The sequence below is a fragment of the Rattus norvegicus genome, chromosome 5, assembly GCF_036323735.1.
Source record: "Rattus norvegicus strain BN/NHsdMcwi chromosome 5, GRCr8, whole genome shotgun sequence".
Classification (NCBI taxonomy): Eukaryota; Metazoa; Chordata; class Mammalia; order Rodentia; family Muridae; genus Rattus; species Rattus norvegicus.
In genome coordinates, this window is record NC_086023.1 from 158,992,268 (window position 1) to 159,006,867 (window position 14,600).

At 52.6% G+C, this 14,600-nt stretch overlaps 1 protein-coding gene across 5 annotated transcripts; it reads right to left on the minus strand.

Moving 5' to 3' along the window:
• Positions 1–805: 805 nt before the first annotated feature.
• Positions 806–13,351, minus strand: Clcnkb (chloride voltage-gated channel Kb). Of its 5 annotated transcripts, none has more exons than XM_063288467.1 (20): positions 12,764–13,351; positions 11,876–11,982; positions 10,988–11,116; positions 10,430–10,558; positions 8,304–8,443; positions 7,843–7,920; positions 7,691–7,769; positions 7,482–7,607; positions 7,025–7,109; positions 6,843–6,944; positions 6,266–6,350; positions 5,835–6,008; positions 5,178–5,247; positions 4,914–5,024; positions 4,361–4,574; positions 3,652–3,785; positions 1,719–1,807; positions 1,486–1,569; positions 1,190–1,276; positions 806–1,074 (listed from the first exon to the last, which is right to left on the minus strand). In XM_063288467.1, exons 2-20 carry the CDS (start codon positions 11,973–11,975, stop codon positions 1,027–1,029), a joined length of 2,064 nt encoding a protein of 687 aa, XP_063144537.1. In that variant the 5' UTR covers positions 11,976–11,982; positions 12,764–13,351; the 3' UTR covers positions 806–1,026.
• Positions 13,352–14,600: the final 1,249 nt, after the last annotated feature.

Consider the following 14,600-nt stretch of genomic DNA (forward strand, 5'->3'; position numbering starts at 1 on the left):
TGAGGACAAAATCCCCATGGACGGGACTGTCCTCTGGGAATAGGACATGGAGAAGAGGCATGAAAGTGGGTTGGAATCTAAGTGAAGTGGGGCCACAAAACTTGGGGAGGGCAAAGAGCAGGGTGCAGGGACAACAAAGTGAGGTATCCATTGGTCATGGTGGGAGCGCATGGGCCAATGGATTATGGGTGGCATTTGGAATGCAGGCCACTCAATACTCAGGTGGTTTGAATAGATATTTGGGTTGAGGTACAGACCGTGAAGTGGTTTGAGGTATTGGGGTGTCATGGACTTATGTTTAGACTGTAATCTGATAGCTACCCATGCCCAGTTACAAAGCCCATGGCTGAGTGGCCCATCACATTGAGTGGGAGGGCTGGAGGGCCCAGTGGTCAGGTTGGAGCTGTCTGTTAAAGAGAATGAGATCTGCGAGGCTGGCTTCGCTGTACTGAGTTAAGGGCCGGACAGGAGGGGACAGATCCAATCTGCACATGTGAAGCTTGGTTCTTAGGGGACATGGATCACGCGGTATACATTGTCTGGGCAGGCAAAACAATTGCAGCGATAGGAAACAGGGGGCTCTCTTAATGACCGTGGCTTAGAAGGCCACTCAGAGAGGAAGCTTCCCCCTCACTCTGCACACCCTTAAGAGAGAAGAGAGGGGGTTGGGGATTTAGCTCAGTGGTAGAGCGCTTGCCTAGCAAGCACAAGGCCCTGGGTTCGATCCCCAGCTCCGAAAAGAGAGAGAGAGAGAGAGAGAGAGAGAGAGAGAGAGAAAGAAAGAGAAAGAGAGGATGCCAGTGGCTCCAGAAATCAGTTTTATTTTTCTCAGAAGTCTTGGTTAGCAGCAGACAACCCTAGAAGGACCAAGGGTCCCGATGTGACAGAACGCATTGGTGTCTTCATTTACAACCAGCTCCTTCAGGGTGGGGAGAGGTGAATGTGGAGTCCTCTCCTCTGCAAAGTGGAGATGCCCTGCAGCAGCTGAGAGCGACTGGGCGCCAGGCTGCCGACTCCCAGGCTGACTCACTTGGGAGCGGGCGGATTGGTCAGGGTTGAAATTGCTTTCTTCAGCTGGGGTAGAGAAACAGCGGACAGGGAGGAGGGAAGATTAGAGGTGAGGCTGGTTGGAATTTGGTGAGCCCCCCCACCCCACCTCAGCTCTGTTCAACCCTCAGGACCCCAGTACCTCCACCCAGGACACAGAGCCCACAGCTCTGCCTCGTGACGTCACGAACAGCAGCTGAAGGTTCAGCAGCTCAAAGAGGTTGTGCGTCTGCGGGGGTGTTGAGAGGAAATGCTAAAACACCTCTCTGCCCGCAAACCACCTCCTTGCCCGGCGAGCGCATTGCGATGCGAAATCTGACCACTAGGTGGAGCCAGAGCCCACGCGAGGAGCCTCTGCTAGCAGGGACCGGTGCCGATTATCCAGCCTCCCCCATCAGGCCTCCACCTCCATCCCGCACGCTCTAATTCTCTCTTTACCTCATGCAGGGAGGTCTCCGTGGACAGCTGAAGTGTCACTGGCTGGGTGGGGCAGCCGTTAGCCAAGATATCCTGGAGACAGGGCTGGGAATATGGGAAAGGATGTTGGACACCTGGGCCAGCCACCAACTTCTAGACCTTGATCTCTGAACTCCTGTAGGTTAGCTGTCCCCTCCCTTCACAGCCCAGCTCGCCAACTCCATCCGGTCCCCTCATCTGGCGGGAGGACCCACCTGCTGGCCTGGAGCCCAGGAAGCTGAATCGGTATGGAGGGACTGCACCAAGTGGGTCCTTTTGACAATGCCCACCAGGACCTGAGACTCTTAACAAATAGAGAGAGAGGGATACATTATGGACATAGAACACTATAAATTTTTTTTCCTTTTTCTTTTTTTCCGGAGCTGGGGACCAAACCCAGGGCCTTGCGCTTCCTAGGCAAGCTCTCTACCACTGAGCTAAATCCCCAACCCCAGAACACTATAAATTTAAGACATATTCACTGAGTACCTACTACGTGCCAAGAACATGCTAGGCGCTCTCGTGTCTGAAACTTATGTAAGCTTGTGTGTGATGTTAGAATTCTTATCGCCCAGTTTACAGAAGAGGAAACTGGGAGGTCTGGTGGGTTAATTGTTACTCTAAACCGTTCAGCTTCCATAGTGACATGGCAGCTGAGGGCAGCTCAGCAAGGTCGCCAGAGGCCAGCAGACCTGAGGCGCCCCCCCCCCCCCCGCCACATTTTAAGAGGCGGGAGCAGTAGACATTGGCCTCTTGGCATCTGGATGTCACAGCTGAGCTCTCTTTCCTCTCTGTTTCCCCTTCAGTTGTTCAAAATCTGAGTCAGGTCAATGGAAAAATGAACCCAGAGGTACAATCTGAGACCTAACTGAGCGCTGGGGCTAAGCCAGTCGGGCGAGCCTGGATACAGGGAGGGAGTTTACACGCATCTTGACGGTTAGTATGTGTTCTTCAGTGAGGATCCAGCTTGATCGTGTATCTTTCCCCGGTACATAAAACCCCTAGGCCTGGACATGGCTGTAGCTCCATGGCAGAGGGCTGGCTTAGCATGAGCTGGCCCTGAATTCAGTCCTAACCGCCATGGACTTGGTAACCAGATAATACAAAAGAGGTGCCCCTCCCCCCTTTAATAAACCAGTGGTTTCTAGGGTGGGCTGTGGGATCTAGCCAGGGCCCGTTTCTTTGGGAGTTCTGTGGGGCCCAAAGCCGTTGTTGGTTCCAGGAGGTGAATCTCGGAAGGGCCATCCCTATGTAAAAATACGTAGAAAATGTGTTTGCTGTGATCTCCCCCACTGGTGAGAGCGAAGCCCCAGACATTTGGGTGGGAACCTGTGGTGACCCTTCCTATTTTCACACAAGGACACTCACTGCCGGTCATAGAGCCGGAGAGGTATCTCCATGAGGTTCTTTCCCTTGTCGGTGACTTTATTCTACTTGCCGTGGGGCATATGAGGTGACCTTGGTCGTGCGTGCTGCTCACAGCTCAAGCGGGCAGCCCAAGGGCAAACGGGCACCGGGCCCCCACAGTGCTACACGGACTGGGCGTGCACCCTGCCTCGCTGGCACGGAGGGGACACATGGATGCATAGGTGCCCCGGGGAGGTTCAGGTAGCTCCTCCCCTACCTGGGTTATCTTCCTGCCTTAAATACAGTGCTCTGTGAACTGGAGAAGGGCACTCTCCCCCTAAGTTAGTCACTCCCTAAGACTTAATACTCTCCATTTGCCTTTAAGAGGATGAGTTCATCTTGGCGGCTGGAACAGGGAGGAGGGGGAGGAGCACTCGGGGAATATGGAGAGGAAGCTTCTGGAAGATCCTAGCAGTAACCCCGTCCGTCCATGAGGCTTGGGTCCCAGAATTCAAAGAGCCAGTCCCAGCTCTTCCCGTTATTTCTCATTAAGCACATCACCCCTACTTTCTCCAGGGGAAGTGGCTACTGAGTCCACTTTCTCCATGAAGAAACTGGAGCTCAGAGACATTAGGGAACCTGCCCCAGGTCACACAGCTACCCAATTGCAGAGTCTAGATTAAGAAACACATCTAACACCACGCTTTTCTTGCTGCCCTGACACTCTGTGCCTTAGAGGGAAGCAGGGGGAAGCCCACACTCTCCTCTCAGGTAGCCACCTTCTCAACAGCTGCAGAATACCTGTCGTCTCCACCAGGGGGTACTGAGTCACATCCGTGGAGATCACAACTTTGATCACTTCCTCCAGGGGCATGTCCTTGGCCAGCGTGGTGAGGGTACAGTTCATGAAGTGACCCACAGTCACAAGGTGGGAACTGTGGGCAGAGGGAGGCATCAGTCAGGCCCCCGAAATGGGAAGATACTGACCCCTGGGAAAGGCGGGGTCATCCCAAGGAGCCTTACTGGGAGAAGATCTATAATTCCCAAGGATAGGTTTGCAGGAACCCATAGGTTCTAGAACAAGAAGCTATGAGAACCACACCTATTAAAGACTGGGAAACAGGCTTGTCTGGAACTGGACCTTGGATTCAGCGACACTTGGAGCCTTTTTTGGGGAGGGGGACCAAAGATGCTAGGGTACAATCTGATCAAGGTAGAATCTCAGAGTCCATTTGTTACCAACCACCAGAAAGGTCCTCAGAGCAGGGGAGAGGAAGAGAGCCCCGCCCCCCCGTGCTCATTTCCTGTCAGCCTCGCCTGACGAAGACCCAGCTTCCTGCACCTAGCACATGGGACTGTGGGGGGAAGTTGGGGACCAGAGGGCAGGAGTGTATCAGCCCCTGCAACCCTACAGTTCAAAGTCAGCTGTGCTAAGGTTTCCCAGGAGTCCCTCCACCCCCACCCCGACCACCCTGGACATCATCACCCCATCAGCCAGCCCGAGGCTCACCCAATCTTACGACCACGGATCCACGGCAGGTACGGCAGTTTCTTGACAATGATGGTGCCGTCGTAGAAAGAGGGCTGGTAGCTCTGACAGATGGCATTGGCCGCCAGCACGGCCATCAGCACAGGCAGTGCATGAACGATCTGGCCGGATACCTCAAAGGCCAGCAATGCTGTGGAGAGGGTGTGGGTCACCGCCCCTGAGAAGGCAGCAGCACCTGCAGGGACAGAGCCAAGGTGGGGGTCCCAGGCCAGGGGCCAGGTTCACAGAGGGCAAGGTGGGTACAGTGTGACCAGGGTTAGGTCCGGCAGTGCACAAAGAGCACAGACTGTAACTGTCGGAAATACCTCGTCATGCCAAGGAGAAAGGTGGGGGATTGGGGAAAAGAAGAACAAGAGAAAGAGAGCTTGGGGGATGGGAGGGCTCAGGGAGTGGACAGGCCTACTGAGGAGAGGGGGATCCTCTCTTATGGGCAGCTCAAAGGCTACTCCATAAACTTCTTTGTTTGCAATCAACCTGTGAGGTAAGCCCGCCTGCTGGTTCCAGATCCACTTACCTGCCAGAGCATAGGCCCCGGGCATGATGGGACTGACCTTGCCTCCAGCCACAATGCCCTCTGGGAAGGCCAAAGATAGAACCTCCCCAAAGAGGCGCCCGATGGCAGCTCCTGCCACAGATTCAGGGTGAAGGAAACAACCATGCTGACTTGACCCCTCAAGCCCTGCCCCATCCCTAGTACCACTTTGGGAGGGAGACGGTATGGGGAAGTTATGGCCCTATGCACTTAGGCCCTCTCAGACATTCAGGACTCAAGTCTTACCGTAGACAAAGATGGGCAAAAAGTATCCTGCGGGGATGGGGATGGTGGTGGCCAAAATCAGCATCCAGAACTGTAGGGAGGTTTGACCCACATGACAAGAGTTAGAAGCAACACAGAAGGACATGGGCAAGCCGGGGAGGGGATGGGAGGGTCCTAGAGAAAAGAGGGCCCAGACTGGAACCCACAGCAGCATATGGCTCTAGGGATGATGGAACCAAGCCTTAATAAAGCACCCACTGTGTGCAAGCACGGGTCAGGTTTGTTTTTCTCTTCTCAGCCTGCCCTTTAAAGAAAAAAAGAAACAACGATTCCATCTCAAAGAATGCAGGGTAACTGCTTTTGTACTGAGCCTGACCACTTCAGTCTGGTCCCTGGAATCCACAAGGTGCCACGGGTTGTGACGGTCACCCAGCAACCGGGAGTTTGGGGCAAGCAGGGGAAATACTAGTTCCTGAAGAGTCTGGGCTATACAGTGAGTCTGAACCTCTCAGGTGAAGAGGGAAAATGGGGGGTGGGGAATTGAGGCTGGGGAGGTCCACTGTGGGCAGGGTCGGAGCAGGGACCTGGACGTAGGAGGCGGTGCTCCAAGCTTTAGTTCAGAAAACAGCCTCATGTCACCCAGGACTTGTCATGGCTCCGCCCATACAAGGGACCCACCTTCATGACCAGGAAGAAGACTAGTGTCCCAAAGACAGTCATCTGTGGATGACACCATTCCAACCACAGGTTCTGGGGATCAGGCTCCGCTGACCAGGGTGGGGACGAGTTCTTGGTCATCAGTGCCCAAGAGTTGTTGTCAAACAGTGTCTCCAAGTACTCTGACATAGACAGCTGTGACAGAGGCATCGGGACGTAGGTCAGCACAGCCACCCTTGTCCCACTGCCCTCTGAGATTCCGTACCTCAGCCCTTTCCTGGCTGGGGACCCTAAGGATGGCCTTGCCGTGGCACAGCTACAGCCTTGTGTCCCCAGAAATGACCTGCAGGCATTTTCCTTAGTGGGTTTTGGGGGGACTGGGAGGAAATGCACATGACAGGGAATACACATGGAGGTTCTCCACTGCTCCCACCCAGCTCTGTGCCCCTTACCCGGGAAGCCATGAAGCGACCCACACCAGGTGGATAGGTGATGGAGGCCAGGACCACAGCAGCCAGAGCTGAGTACAAGGGCTTGCTGTGGGGGAAAGGGAAGTTATAGTTTGGCCTCCTCTCTTTCCCCACAGCCTTGGGGTTCACAGTGAAGAAGGAAGGGGTAACAGCAAGGAAACTACCAGGTATCTCCGATGCTCCCCCAAGAAAGAGATGAGGTGAGACCAGGAGACCTGATGGGGTGCCTAGAGGAGAGGTGGGAGAAGAAAAGGACCGGGAGGAAGGACCAGCCACACCTAGATGGGCACTGGCCTTGCTGGCCTAGGACATAAAGCAAGTATGCAGGAATTGGATAGGAGAAGAAGCAGGACTCAGGGAGGGGATACGGATGGGAGGGACACAGGCAGGGGGTTCATTTCCATAGGAGTTGGAGAGTGGCAGTTGGACCTGACAGGGGACTTCGTGTGAGATCAGGAAGGTAGTGCTTTGGGGGTAAGTGGGAAGAGGGGTTCCATGAAAGGGGTGAGTCTTTATGGCAAGTCTAAAGTGGGGCACTCCCTGAGGGGGCCCAGCCCACCTGGTAGCCAGCAGTTTGGAGGTGAACCCATTGGCCTTGAGGAAAAATAAGGAAGTCCGCTGGCAGTAGTTGTACCCGCAACTCAGGATGCCACAGATGGCCCTGGAAGTGGAGGTGGCAGTGAAGCCGACGCCAGCCACCTCAGCTTGAGCATGGCTTTCGGGCCTCGACACCCCACTCACCCCAAGGCCACAAAAAAGAAGATCTCTGGTAAGTCAAAGGGTATGTCCACTGGGAAGCTGGTCTTGTAAATGGAGGTGATGGTCTCTGGGGAAGGAAGAAAGTGGAGACCCTGTGCCGGCCTTCCTCCCTAACCCAGTCTCAGAATAACTCGGGCAAGGATTTCGACCGCTTGAGGGGGGTGTCACATATCAGATATCCTGCATATCAGATGTTTGCATTCGGATTCGTAATAGTAACCAAATTACAGCTCTCAAGTAGCAACCAAATAATTTCACCCTTGAGGGTCACCACGCCATGAGGAACTGTATTAAAGGGTCGCAGCACTGGGAAGGTTGGAAGCCATTGTAGAAGAACAGGGGGCTCGAGAGGAGGATTGTCCGGAAGGAGAAGGAAGCAGAACAGGGAGGGGGTCACAGGAGAAAAAGGGTGGAGACGAGGTCCCAATATGGCGCTCACCCTGTTCACTGTTGAAGACCGCCAGGAGGTGAAACATGAAGGCCCCGCAGGTGGCAGCGAAGAAGCCCCTCCAGTAATCCCAGACGGAGAAGTGAGAGGACATGACCTCGATGCTGAACAGAACACCTAGGGGGCACACGACTCAGAAGGACCTCTATTCCCCCACTAGCTGCAGGACACCGAGAGCAGGAGGGCGAGGGAGCTCTCACCACTGATTGGGGCGGCGAAGACCGTGGCCACACCCACTGCTGCTCCTGCAGCCAACAATTCCATTTCTTTGGTCTTGTTCTAGGAGGAAGAGCATCCTGGGCTTTGATCTTTACACGCATTCCCCAAGGAGACCCAAGCCTGTGAGACTCACCTCAGGTTCCCCGACGGTCTTGGTGCGCACGCGGCCCAGGTAAGCAGCGATCATCACGCTCAGGTGCACAAAGGGGCCCTGAAGGGGGCGGCAGTGGGATGTTGCTGGGGAAACTGGATCCTACCTCCCCATCCTTCCTCTTTCCCTTCTCCCCTTTTTCCTCTCTTCTTCTCCCCCACTTTTCCCTCCCCTTCCCCCTTCCTTCCCTTCTTCCTCCTCCTCTTCTTTTTTCTTCCTTCTTAGGGCCTTAGGAAAGAACGGTACAAGCCTTGCCCAGGAATGGCCCAAATCAAATCCTCGCCCTAGATTTCCACTATCCTGAGATATTTTTTGTCGCATTCCGGGACGTGGATGTGTTCCCCTAAGACTGGGTTCCCAAGGCTAGGCTGGCTGTGGCGTGGTATAGAATACAGAAGGCAGAGCGGGATGATGGGAGGGTAGTGGACCCTCCATGCCCGTACCAGTTTTCCCAGGAAGATGGTACTGCCTGTTGCCAGGGTGCAGGAGAGGCCCACCACCTTGGCCCCGAAGTTCTTAATGTCTAGGTAGTCCTCCAGGATCACACCCGTCAAGATGGTTTTCACCTCGGGGATCCCAGACCCTGGTCAGGTGGGCAGAGGACAGAGGGAGAGAGATTCTGCATTAATTCTTTAATGCCTGGCACTCTCAGGGCACTTTCCAGTGGAGCCTCTCCTAGACCAGAGAGAGAGGCTGCTTTAGATTCAAGAAATAAACTGGGTGGGAAGGGCACACCCCTTTTAATTCCAGCACTCGGGAGGCAGAGGCAGGAGGATCTCTGTGAGTTTGAAGCCAGACTGGTCTACAGTGTTCCAGACAGCCAGGCTACAAAGAAATCCTGTTTTGTTTTTTTAAGATTTAAGGCCCTGAGTTCGGTCCTCAGCTCCGGAAGAAAAAAAAAAGATTTATTTATTTATTTATTGGATTCTTTTTTTCGGAGCTGGGGACCGAACCCAGGGCCTTGTGCTTCCTAGGTAAGCGCTCTACCACTGAGCTAAATCCCCAGCCCCTATTTATTTTTATGTACATGAGTACACAGTTGATGTGTTAAGACACACCAGAGGAGGACATCAGATCCCATAACAGATGGTTGTGAACCATCGTTTGGTTGCTGAGAACTGAACTCAGGACCTCTGGAAGAGCAGGCAGTGCTCTTGACCACTGAGCCATCTCTCCAACCCAGAGAAACCTGTCTAGATAGATAGATAGATAGATAGATAGATAGATAGATAGATAGATAGATAGAAAGAAATTAAAGAAATAAGCTAGCTACGGTGGTACATGCCTTAATAATCCTAGCAATCAACAAGCAGAGACAGACAGAACTCCATAAGCTCTAGGCCAGGCTGGTGTATGTAGCAAGTTGCAGGCCATACAGAGCTATGTAACAAGACCCTAACTTTATTTATTTATTTATTTATTTATTTATTTATTTATTTATTTATTTATAAATTATTTATTCCTTTTACATGTATGAGTATGCTGTAGCTGTGTTCAGACACAGGAGCACAGGAGAAAAGGGCATCAGATCTCATTACAGATGGTTGTGAGCCACCATGTTGTTACTGGGAATTGAACTTTGAACTTTGGACCTCTGGAAGAGCAGTTAGTGCTCTTAACCATAGAGCCATTTCTCCAGCCCAAGACCCTAACTTTAAAAAAGACTTTTTCATATCCAAACAGTGATGGCACATGTCTTTAGTCCCAGCACTTAGGAGGCACAGGCAGGCAGATCTCTGAGTTTAAGGTCAGCCTGGTCTACAGAACAAGTTCCAGAACAGTCAGGGCTATACAGAAAAATCCTGTCTCAAAACACCAATCCCCTAAACCCTCCTTTTTTTTTTTTCTTTCAAGAAATAAACTCACAAGGCACAGTAAACTCCTGAAACTTACAGGATTTACAAGGTTCCTCCCCAAGGTTGTATCAGCAGCAACAATTGCAAGGGAGAGGCAACGTTCCCACAATTGGCAGAGGCCCACCTTTCATCAGTTGCCACCCGTGCTAGGTTTGGGCTTTTTGGTGATACAGAGGCATCCTGTAACTCACCCCTCTCCCATGCTCTGTAAGCCCAGTAAACTCATGACTTCATTAAACTGGACTTTGGTGGAGTCAATGTTTGGTCTGCTTTGGCGCTTTATGTTTGTGTCTCCCCAGGAAAAGTCACAAAGCAGCCTCATATTCCGTACTCCGTATGGATTCATAACAGCCACCAGAGGAAGAAACTAGGGGTCAGATGTACCTTCAAGAATCCCCCTGACTACTATAGCTGGAGGCAGCTCTAGAGGCCAGGAAGATTTGGCCATTGGCTACAATCTTGAATGGGAACCAATCCTTCCTGACCTGGAGGAACCTGGGAAGTGGTACGGAGGAGCTGGTGATGATCCAACCCTTTCTCCCCATTTCCCTGTGTGACTTTGGATAAATGGCTTGGCTCTTCCAAGCTTGCCTCCTCCGCACTAACATGGGGTTTTCTGTTCCTGCCTCCCTCCTCAAGCCATACAGGATGTGGAAAGATTTGGACCCATGGGGTCTGCAGGACAAGACAGAGACCAGGTGACCATGACTCACCTCCAGAGGATGGTGTGATGCTCTGTGAGAAGCCGGAGGAGAAGGACAGAAGAGCCACGGGGTACACGGTCCAAGAGAGGTACCGGAGCAGGTGGCCGTCCCCAATCTCCCTGTACAGCCACTTATGTGCTGGAGATGCCCAGTGGTCAGGGAGCCACCCAGAGCCTCAGCCCTAGGGGCCTATGGTGCCCACTTATAGACTAGGAAAGGACCCAAGGCCACCCAGTGAATAGTAGAGGAGAAAACTATGCCTAGGATCAAGGACCACTGAGCTGAGAGCAAGGTGGAAGAGAAGGAATGGGGCAGCCAAGCGTAGAAGAAAGAGGCTCTACCCTCTCTGTGCAGATGTGATGGGGGGATGGGGATGGGAGACCAGCAGGGCACAGAGGCTTGCCTAAAGACACATGGCAAGTCATGAGCTAAGTAAGGTTCAACTCCAGTCCTGGCTTCCCATAGCCGCTCCCCCATGCCTCACTTCCCACGGCGGTCCAGCTGGCATCCCAAGCGTGTATAGGAATCCCACCGCCCCGAGCTATGTGCGTGCCTGGGAGGCCTTACCTCTGACCACACGTCCAATAGCAAAGTTCATGGCATAGCTGATCAGAGCCATGAGCACCCCGAGAGCCACCAGGAAGTACCAGTCCTCACCCACACGGAACAGCCGCTCTTTCAGCCACTCTAGGCTCCCTGGACAGGACACTGGGGTCACAGCTCTTTCCTTGGGGACTGCTCAGGTTCTGGGCAGGGAAGGTCAAGCCAGACAGGGTAGAGACCACAGGACCAAAGATCAAAGTGGTGAAGAGAGACTCTATCTCACACAAGGGTGAAGCATGGTCTGTGGCAGGTGTGTGGGTACCATGCATGTGGCCCTGCAGAAGGCCTTTGACCTTTCTTTTTTTTTTTTTTTTTTTTTTTTTGGTTCTTTTTTTCGGAGCTGGGGACCGAACCCAGGGCCTTGCACTTCCTAGGCAAGCGCTCTACCACTGAGCTAAATCCCCAATCCCGGCCTTTGACCTTTCCTTCCATCTCCTCCCATACTGGGAACTTACGAATGATCTAATGGAAAAGCTGGACTCTGCAGGTCTAATCTGTATTTGGGTAGGGTCTGCATCCTAGAGCGCACTGGTGGGGAAGGATGTCTATCTGTATCCCAGGTCAGCAGCTGCCAGCCCCACCTCAAAGCTCACCCTCTCTGGCTATGGCCCCTAGTGCCTGTCCCTTTACTTTTTCTCTTTCTGGAGTCCCTGCTTTCTTTACTCTCTGGCTACAAAGACAGATTCGAAGCAATGAGCACACAGACTCTTCCTTCAAGCCACCCAGGAGACTCTGAATGTATCATCTGGGAGCAAACAGAAACAGGGAGGTTGATCTTGGGCCTAGGGGGGACATTGCTCCATGGGACTCTGCGTAGGGGCGGGGGGGGGGGCGGGGGGACATGTTTCTTACCCTGGATGTTTCTGCGGATTCGTGGGCACGGCCTCCAGAGTTCTTGCAGAGGCACTGGCTTCCTGGGGGAGCCCTCTCGAAGCCCCACTATTTCCTCCATGGTTTCTCTGACGACAGGTGGACAGTTGCCTGGTGAGCCACTATGCACCTGTGCCCCACCTCTAGGACATTCCAATTAATGTACTCTCTCTTAAGTAAAAGGAAAAGCTGTGGTCTTGTGAGTGTGTGTGTGTGTGTGTGTGTGTGTGTGTGTGTGTGTGTGTGCGTATGCATGGGCTATGTATGAGTACTCATATGACCCATGGGGATTTTGTGTACATGCGTGGTAGGTATCTGGAAGGTTCTTCTATGTCTTACATGCAAAGTAGTATCCTTCTGTGTCTAGAAGTCCTAAACAGAACCATCCTCCTGTTTTAACTCCTACCACTATGCTCCTGAGACACTCAGACTTTTCTACTGCTCAGAGTGAAGAGATGGCCTTGTCCCCAAGGGGTCCCCATGGGCAGCTGTGATGTCCTATAGCCATCCTTCAGAGCTCTGTGCTTCTCAGGAGGCCAGAAGACCCCAAGTCCTGAACAAGATCCTTGAGGGGAGATACCTCAAGGTCCCACACCCTCCATCTCCGTGGTGTCCTGGCCCTGGCAGAGCTATCCGAGATCCCTGTCCCCTTCAGCACCCACCTGTTCCTCACCTGTCAGCGTGCCCTGCCGAAACCCCAACAGGCCCTCCTCCAACACAGCTTCTTTGTTTGTAGCTCCTGTCCACCTGGACAGGTGTGCCCTCTACCAATCAACACCCTGCCCTCCCCTCCTCTCCCCTCCCCTCCCCTCCTCTCCTGGGGTTAAGGAAGCCATTAAGAATGTCCTTGAGAAACTGGCTGGAACTCACTGGCTGACCAGGAAGCTGCCGAGGAGTCAGGAGGGGCAGGCTGTCCCACACTCGGAAACTAGGCTGACAACAGAGCTCTGATGCTGCAGGACCGTGGGGACTCCTGGGGTCTGAGCCTGGGAACAGGAGCTGCTGAACTCGCAGGATAGTGACGGTCCTCTACTGCAGCTGAACCTCAGAGTCTAGGCTCTCAGCTCAACATGGAAAGGGGTTCCAAAGTAGGAGGAGGGAAGGGTTCAACAGAAGGCACCTGGGTAGGAGTAATGGGGTTACCATGGCTGGCTCACCCACTATGTTCAGAACTGCTCCAAGGGGAGATGGACCATTATCCTGTTTCAAAGGAACAGAATCTCAGAACCGGGAGGCTTCTTGTCCAAGATCACAAAGGTCAGCTGGAGTGGTGGCGTGTACCCAATACCACCACCATTCAGACGCCAGATGCTGGCCAGAGCCGGGACTCCCACCTTGGTTTGCCGGACACCAGAGTGTGCACACTGTTTTCTGAGCTCACATTGACAGTCTCATCTTGTTCAGGGATGGAGGGGAAGGCACGAGGGATGAATTGGAAGGGCTGGAGGTCACCAGGGCCTGGCAAGAAAATGAATGAACTCTTCATCTAACCTCTAAATCTCAGAACACTGTCCCTCGGTGCCATGCTTCCTAGGAGCTGTAGCTCTGGCTAAAAACCCTGTGAGGAAATGTCATAGTGAGAAGACAAAGGAAAGTGTGTGTGTGTGTGTGTGTAAATAGGCGTGTGCATGTATATGAGTGTGCATTCATGTTTGTGTGTGCATTGTGCATGTGTGTGCATTTGTACATGTGTACATTTGTACGTGTGTGTAAATATGTGTATGAATATGCATTCATATATTTGTGTGTGCATTGTGCATGTGTGTGTAAATAGGCATATGTTTGTGTATGCATGCATATTTATGTGTGTGTGCATTTGTGCATGTATGCATTAGTATGTGTGTAAATATGTGTGTGCATGTGTATGAATGTGCACTCACATGTTTGTGTGTGCATTTGTACATGTGTGTGTGTCTGTGTGTGTACGCTCACACTTTAGAAGCACTGTTCTGCCATCCAGTACGGCCTGCACATGCTTACGAGTTGAAGTAATGACACCACTTTGCAGATGCTTGGTAGAAGGTCAGAGAAATGGCGTCTCTTACCAACGGTCACACAGCAGAAGCTGAGCTCAGGCCCAGTCTGTCTTCTGTCCCATCTCCAAGCTCCCAAGGCTTTAGCAGGGCCACGGCCACACTATAAAGAGCGTGTGCCCAGTGCCACTTTTAGAATATTTGGTGGCTGGTGACGCAGCTCGGCTGTGAGTGCCTCCCTAGCGTGCGTGAAGCCCTGGGTTTGGTTCCTAACACTGCGTAGGCTCAATGTGATAGCCCACGCCTGCAGCCCGGTTCTTGGGAGGCAGAGGCCGGAGGATTAGAAGGTGATGCTTATCTTCCATTACAGAGCGAATCGGAGTGAAACCTGGATGCATGAGACCCTGTGTCAAGAATGAGGGAGAGGGGGCTGGAGAGATGGCTCAGTGGTTAAGAGCACTGATTGTTCTTCCAGAGGTCCTGAGTTCAATTCCCAGCAACCACATGTTAGCTTATAACCATCTGTAATGGGATCTGATGCCCTCTTCTGGTGTGTCTGAAGACAGCTACAGTGTACTCACATACGTAAAATAAATAAATCTTTAAAAAAAAAACAAGAATGAGGGAGAGGAGGAGGAAAATCTAGGGAAGGGGTAACTTGCACTCTCCCTCTGCCACCCCAGTCAAAGCCGCCACTCTGAACATCATGGTCCTCCAGTGAGACTCTTAACTGC

What these genes read in the sequence shown, in the direction of transcription:
- Clcnkb (XM_063288467.1), bottom strand. Translation starts at nt 11,975, where the DNA reads ATGGAGGAAATAGTGGGGCTTCGAGAGGGCTCCCCCAGGAAGCCAGTG. An exon ending in GGTCTTCAACAGTGAACAGG is followed by an intron (nt 7,110 to 7,481) that starts GTGAGCGCCATA and finishes TTCCTTCCCCAG; the next exon opens with AGACCATCACCTCCATTTAC. An exon ending in CCTGGGCTCCAGGCCAGCAG is followed by an intron (nt 1,570 to 1,718) that starts GTGGGTCCTCCC and finishes CCATATTCCCAG; the next exon opens with CCCTGTCTCCAGGATATCTT.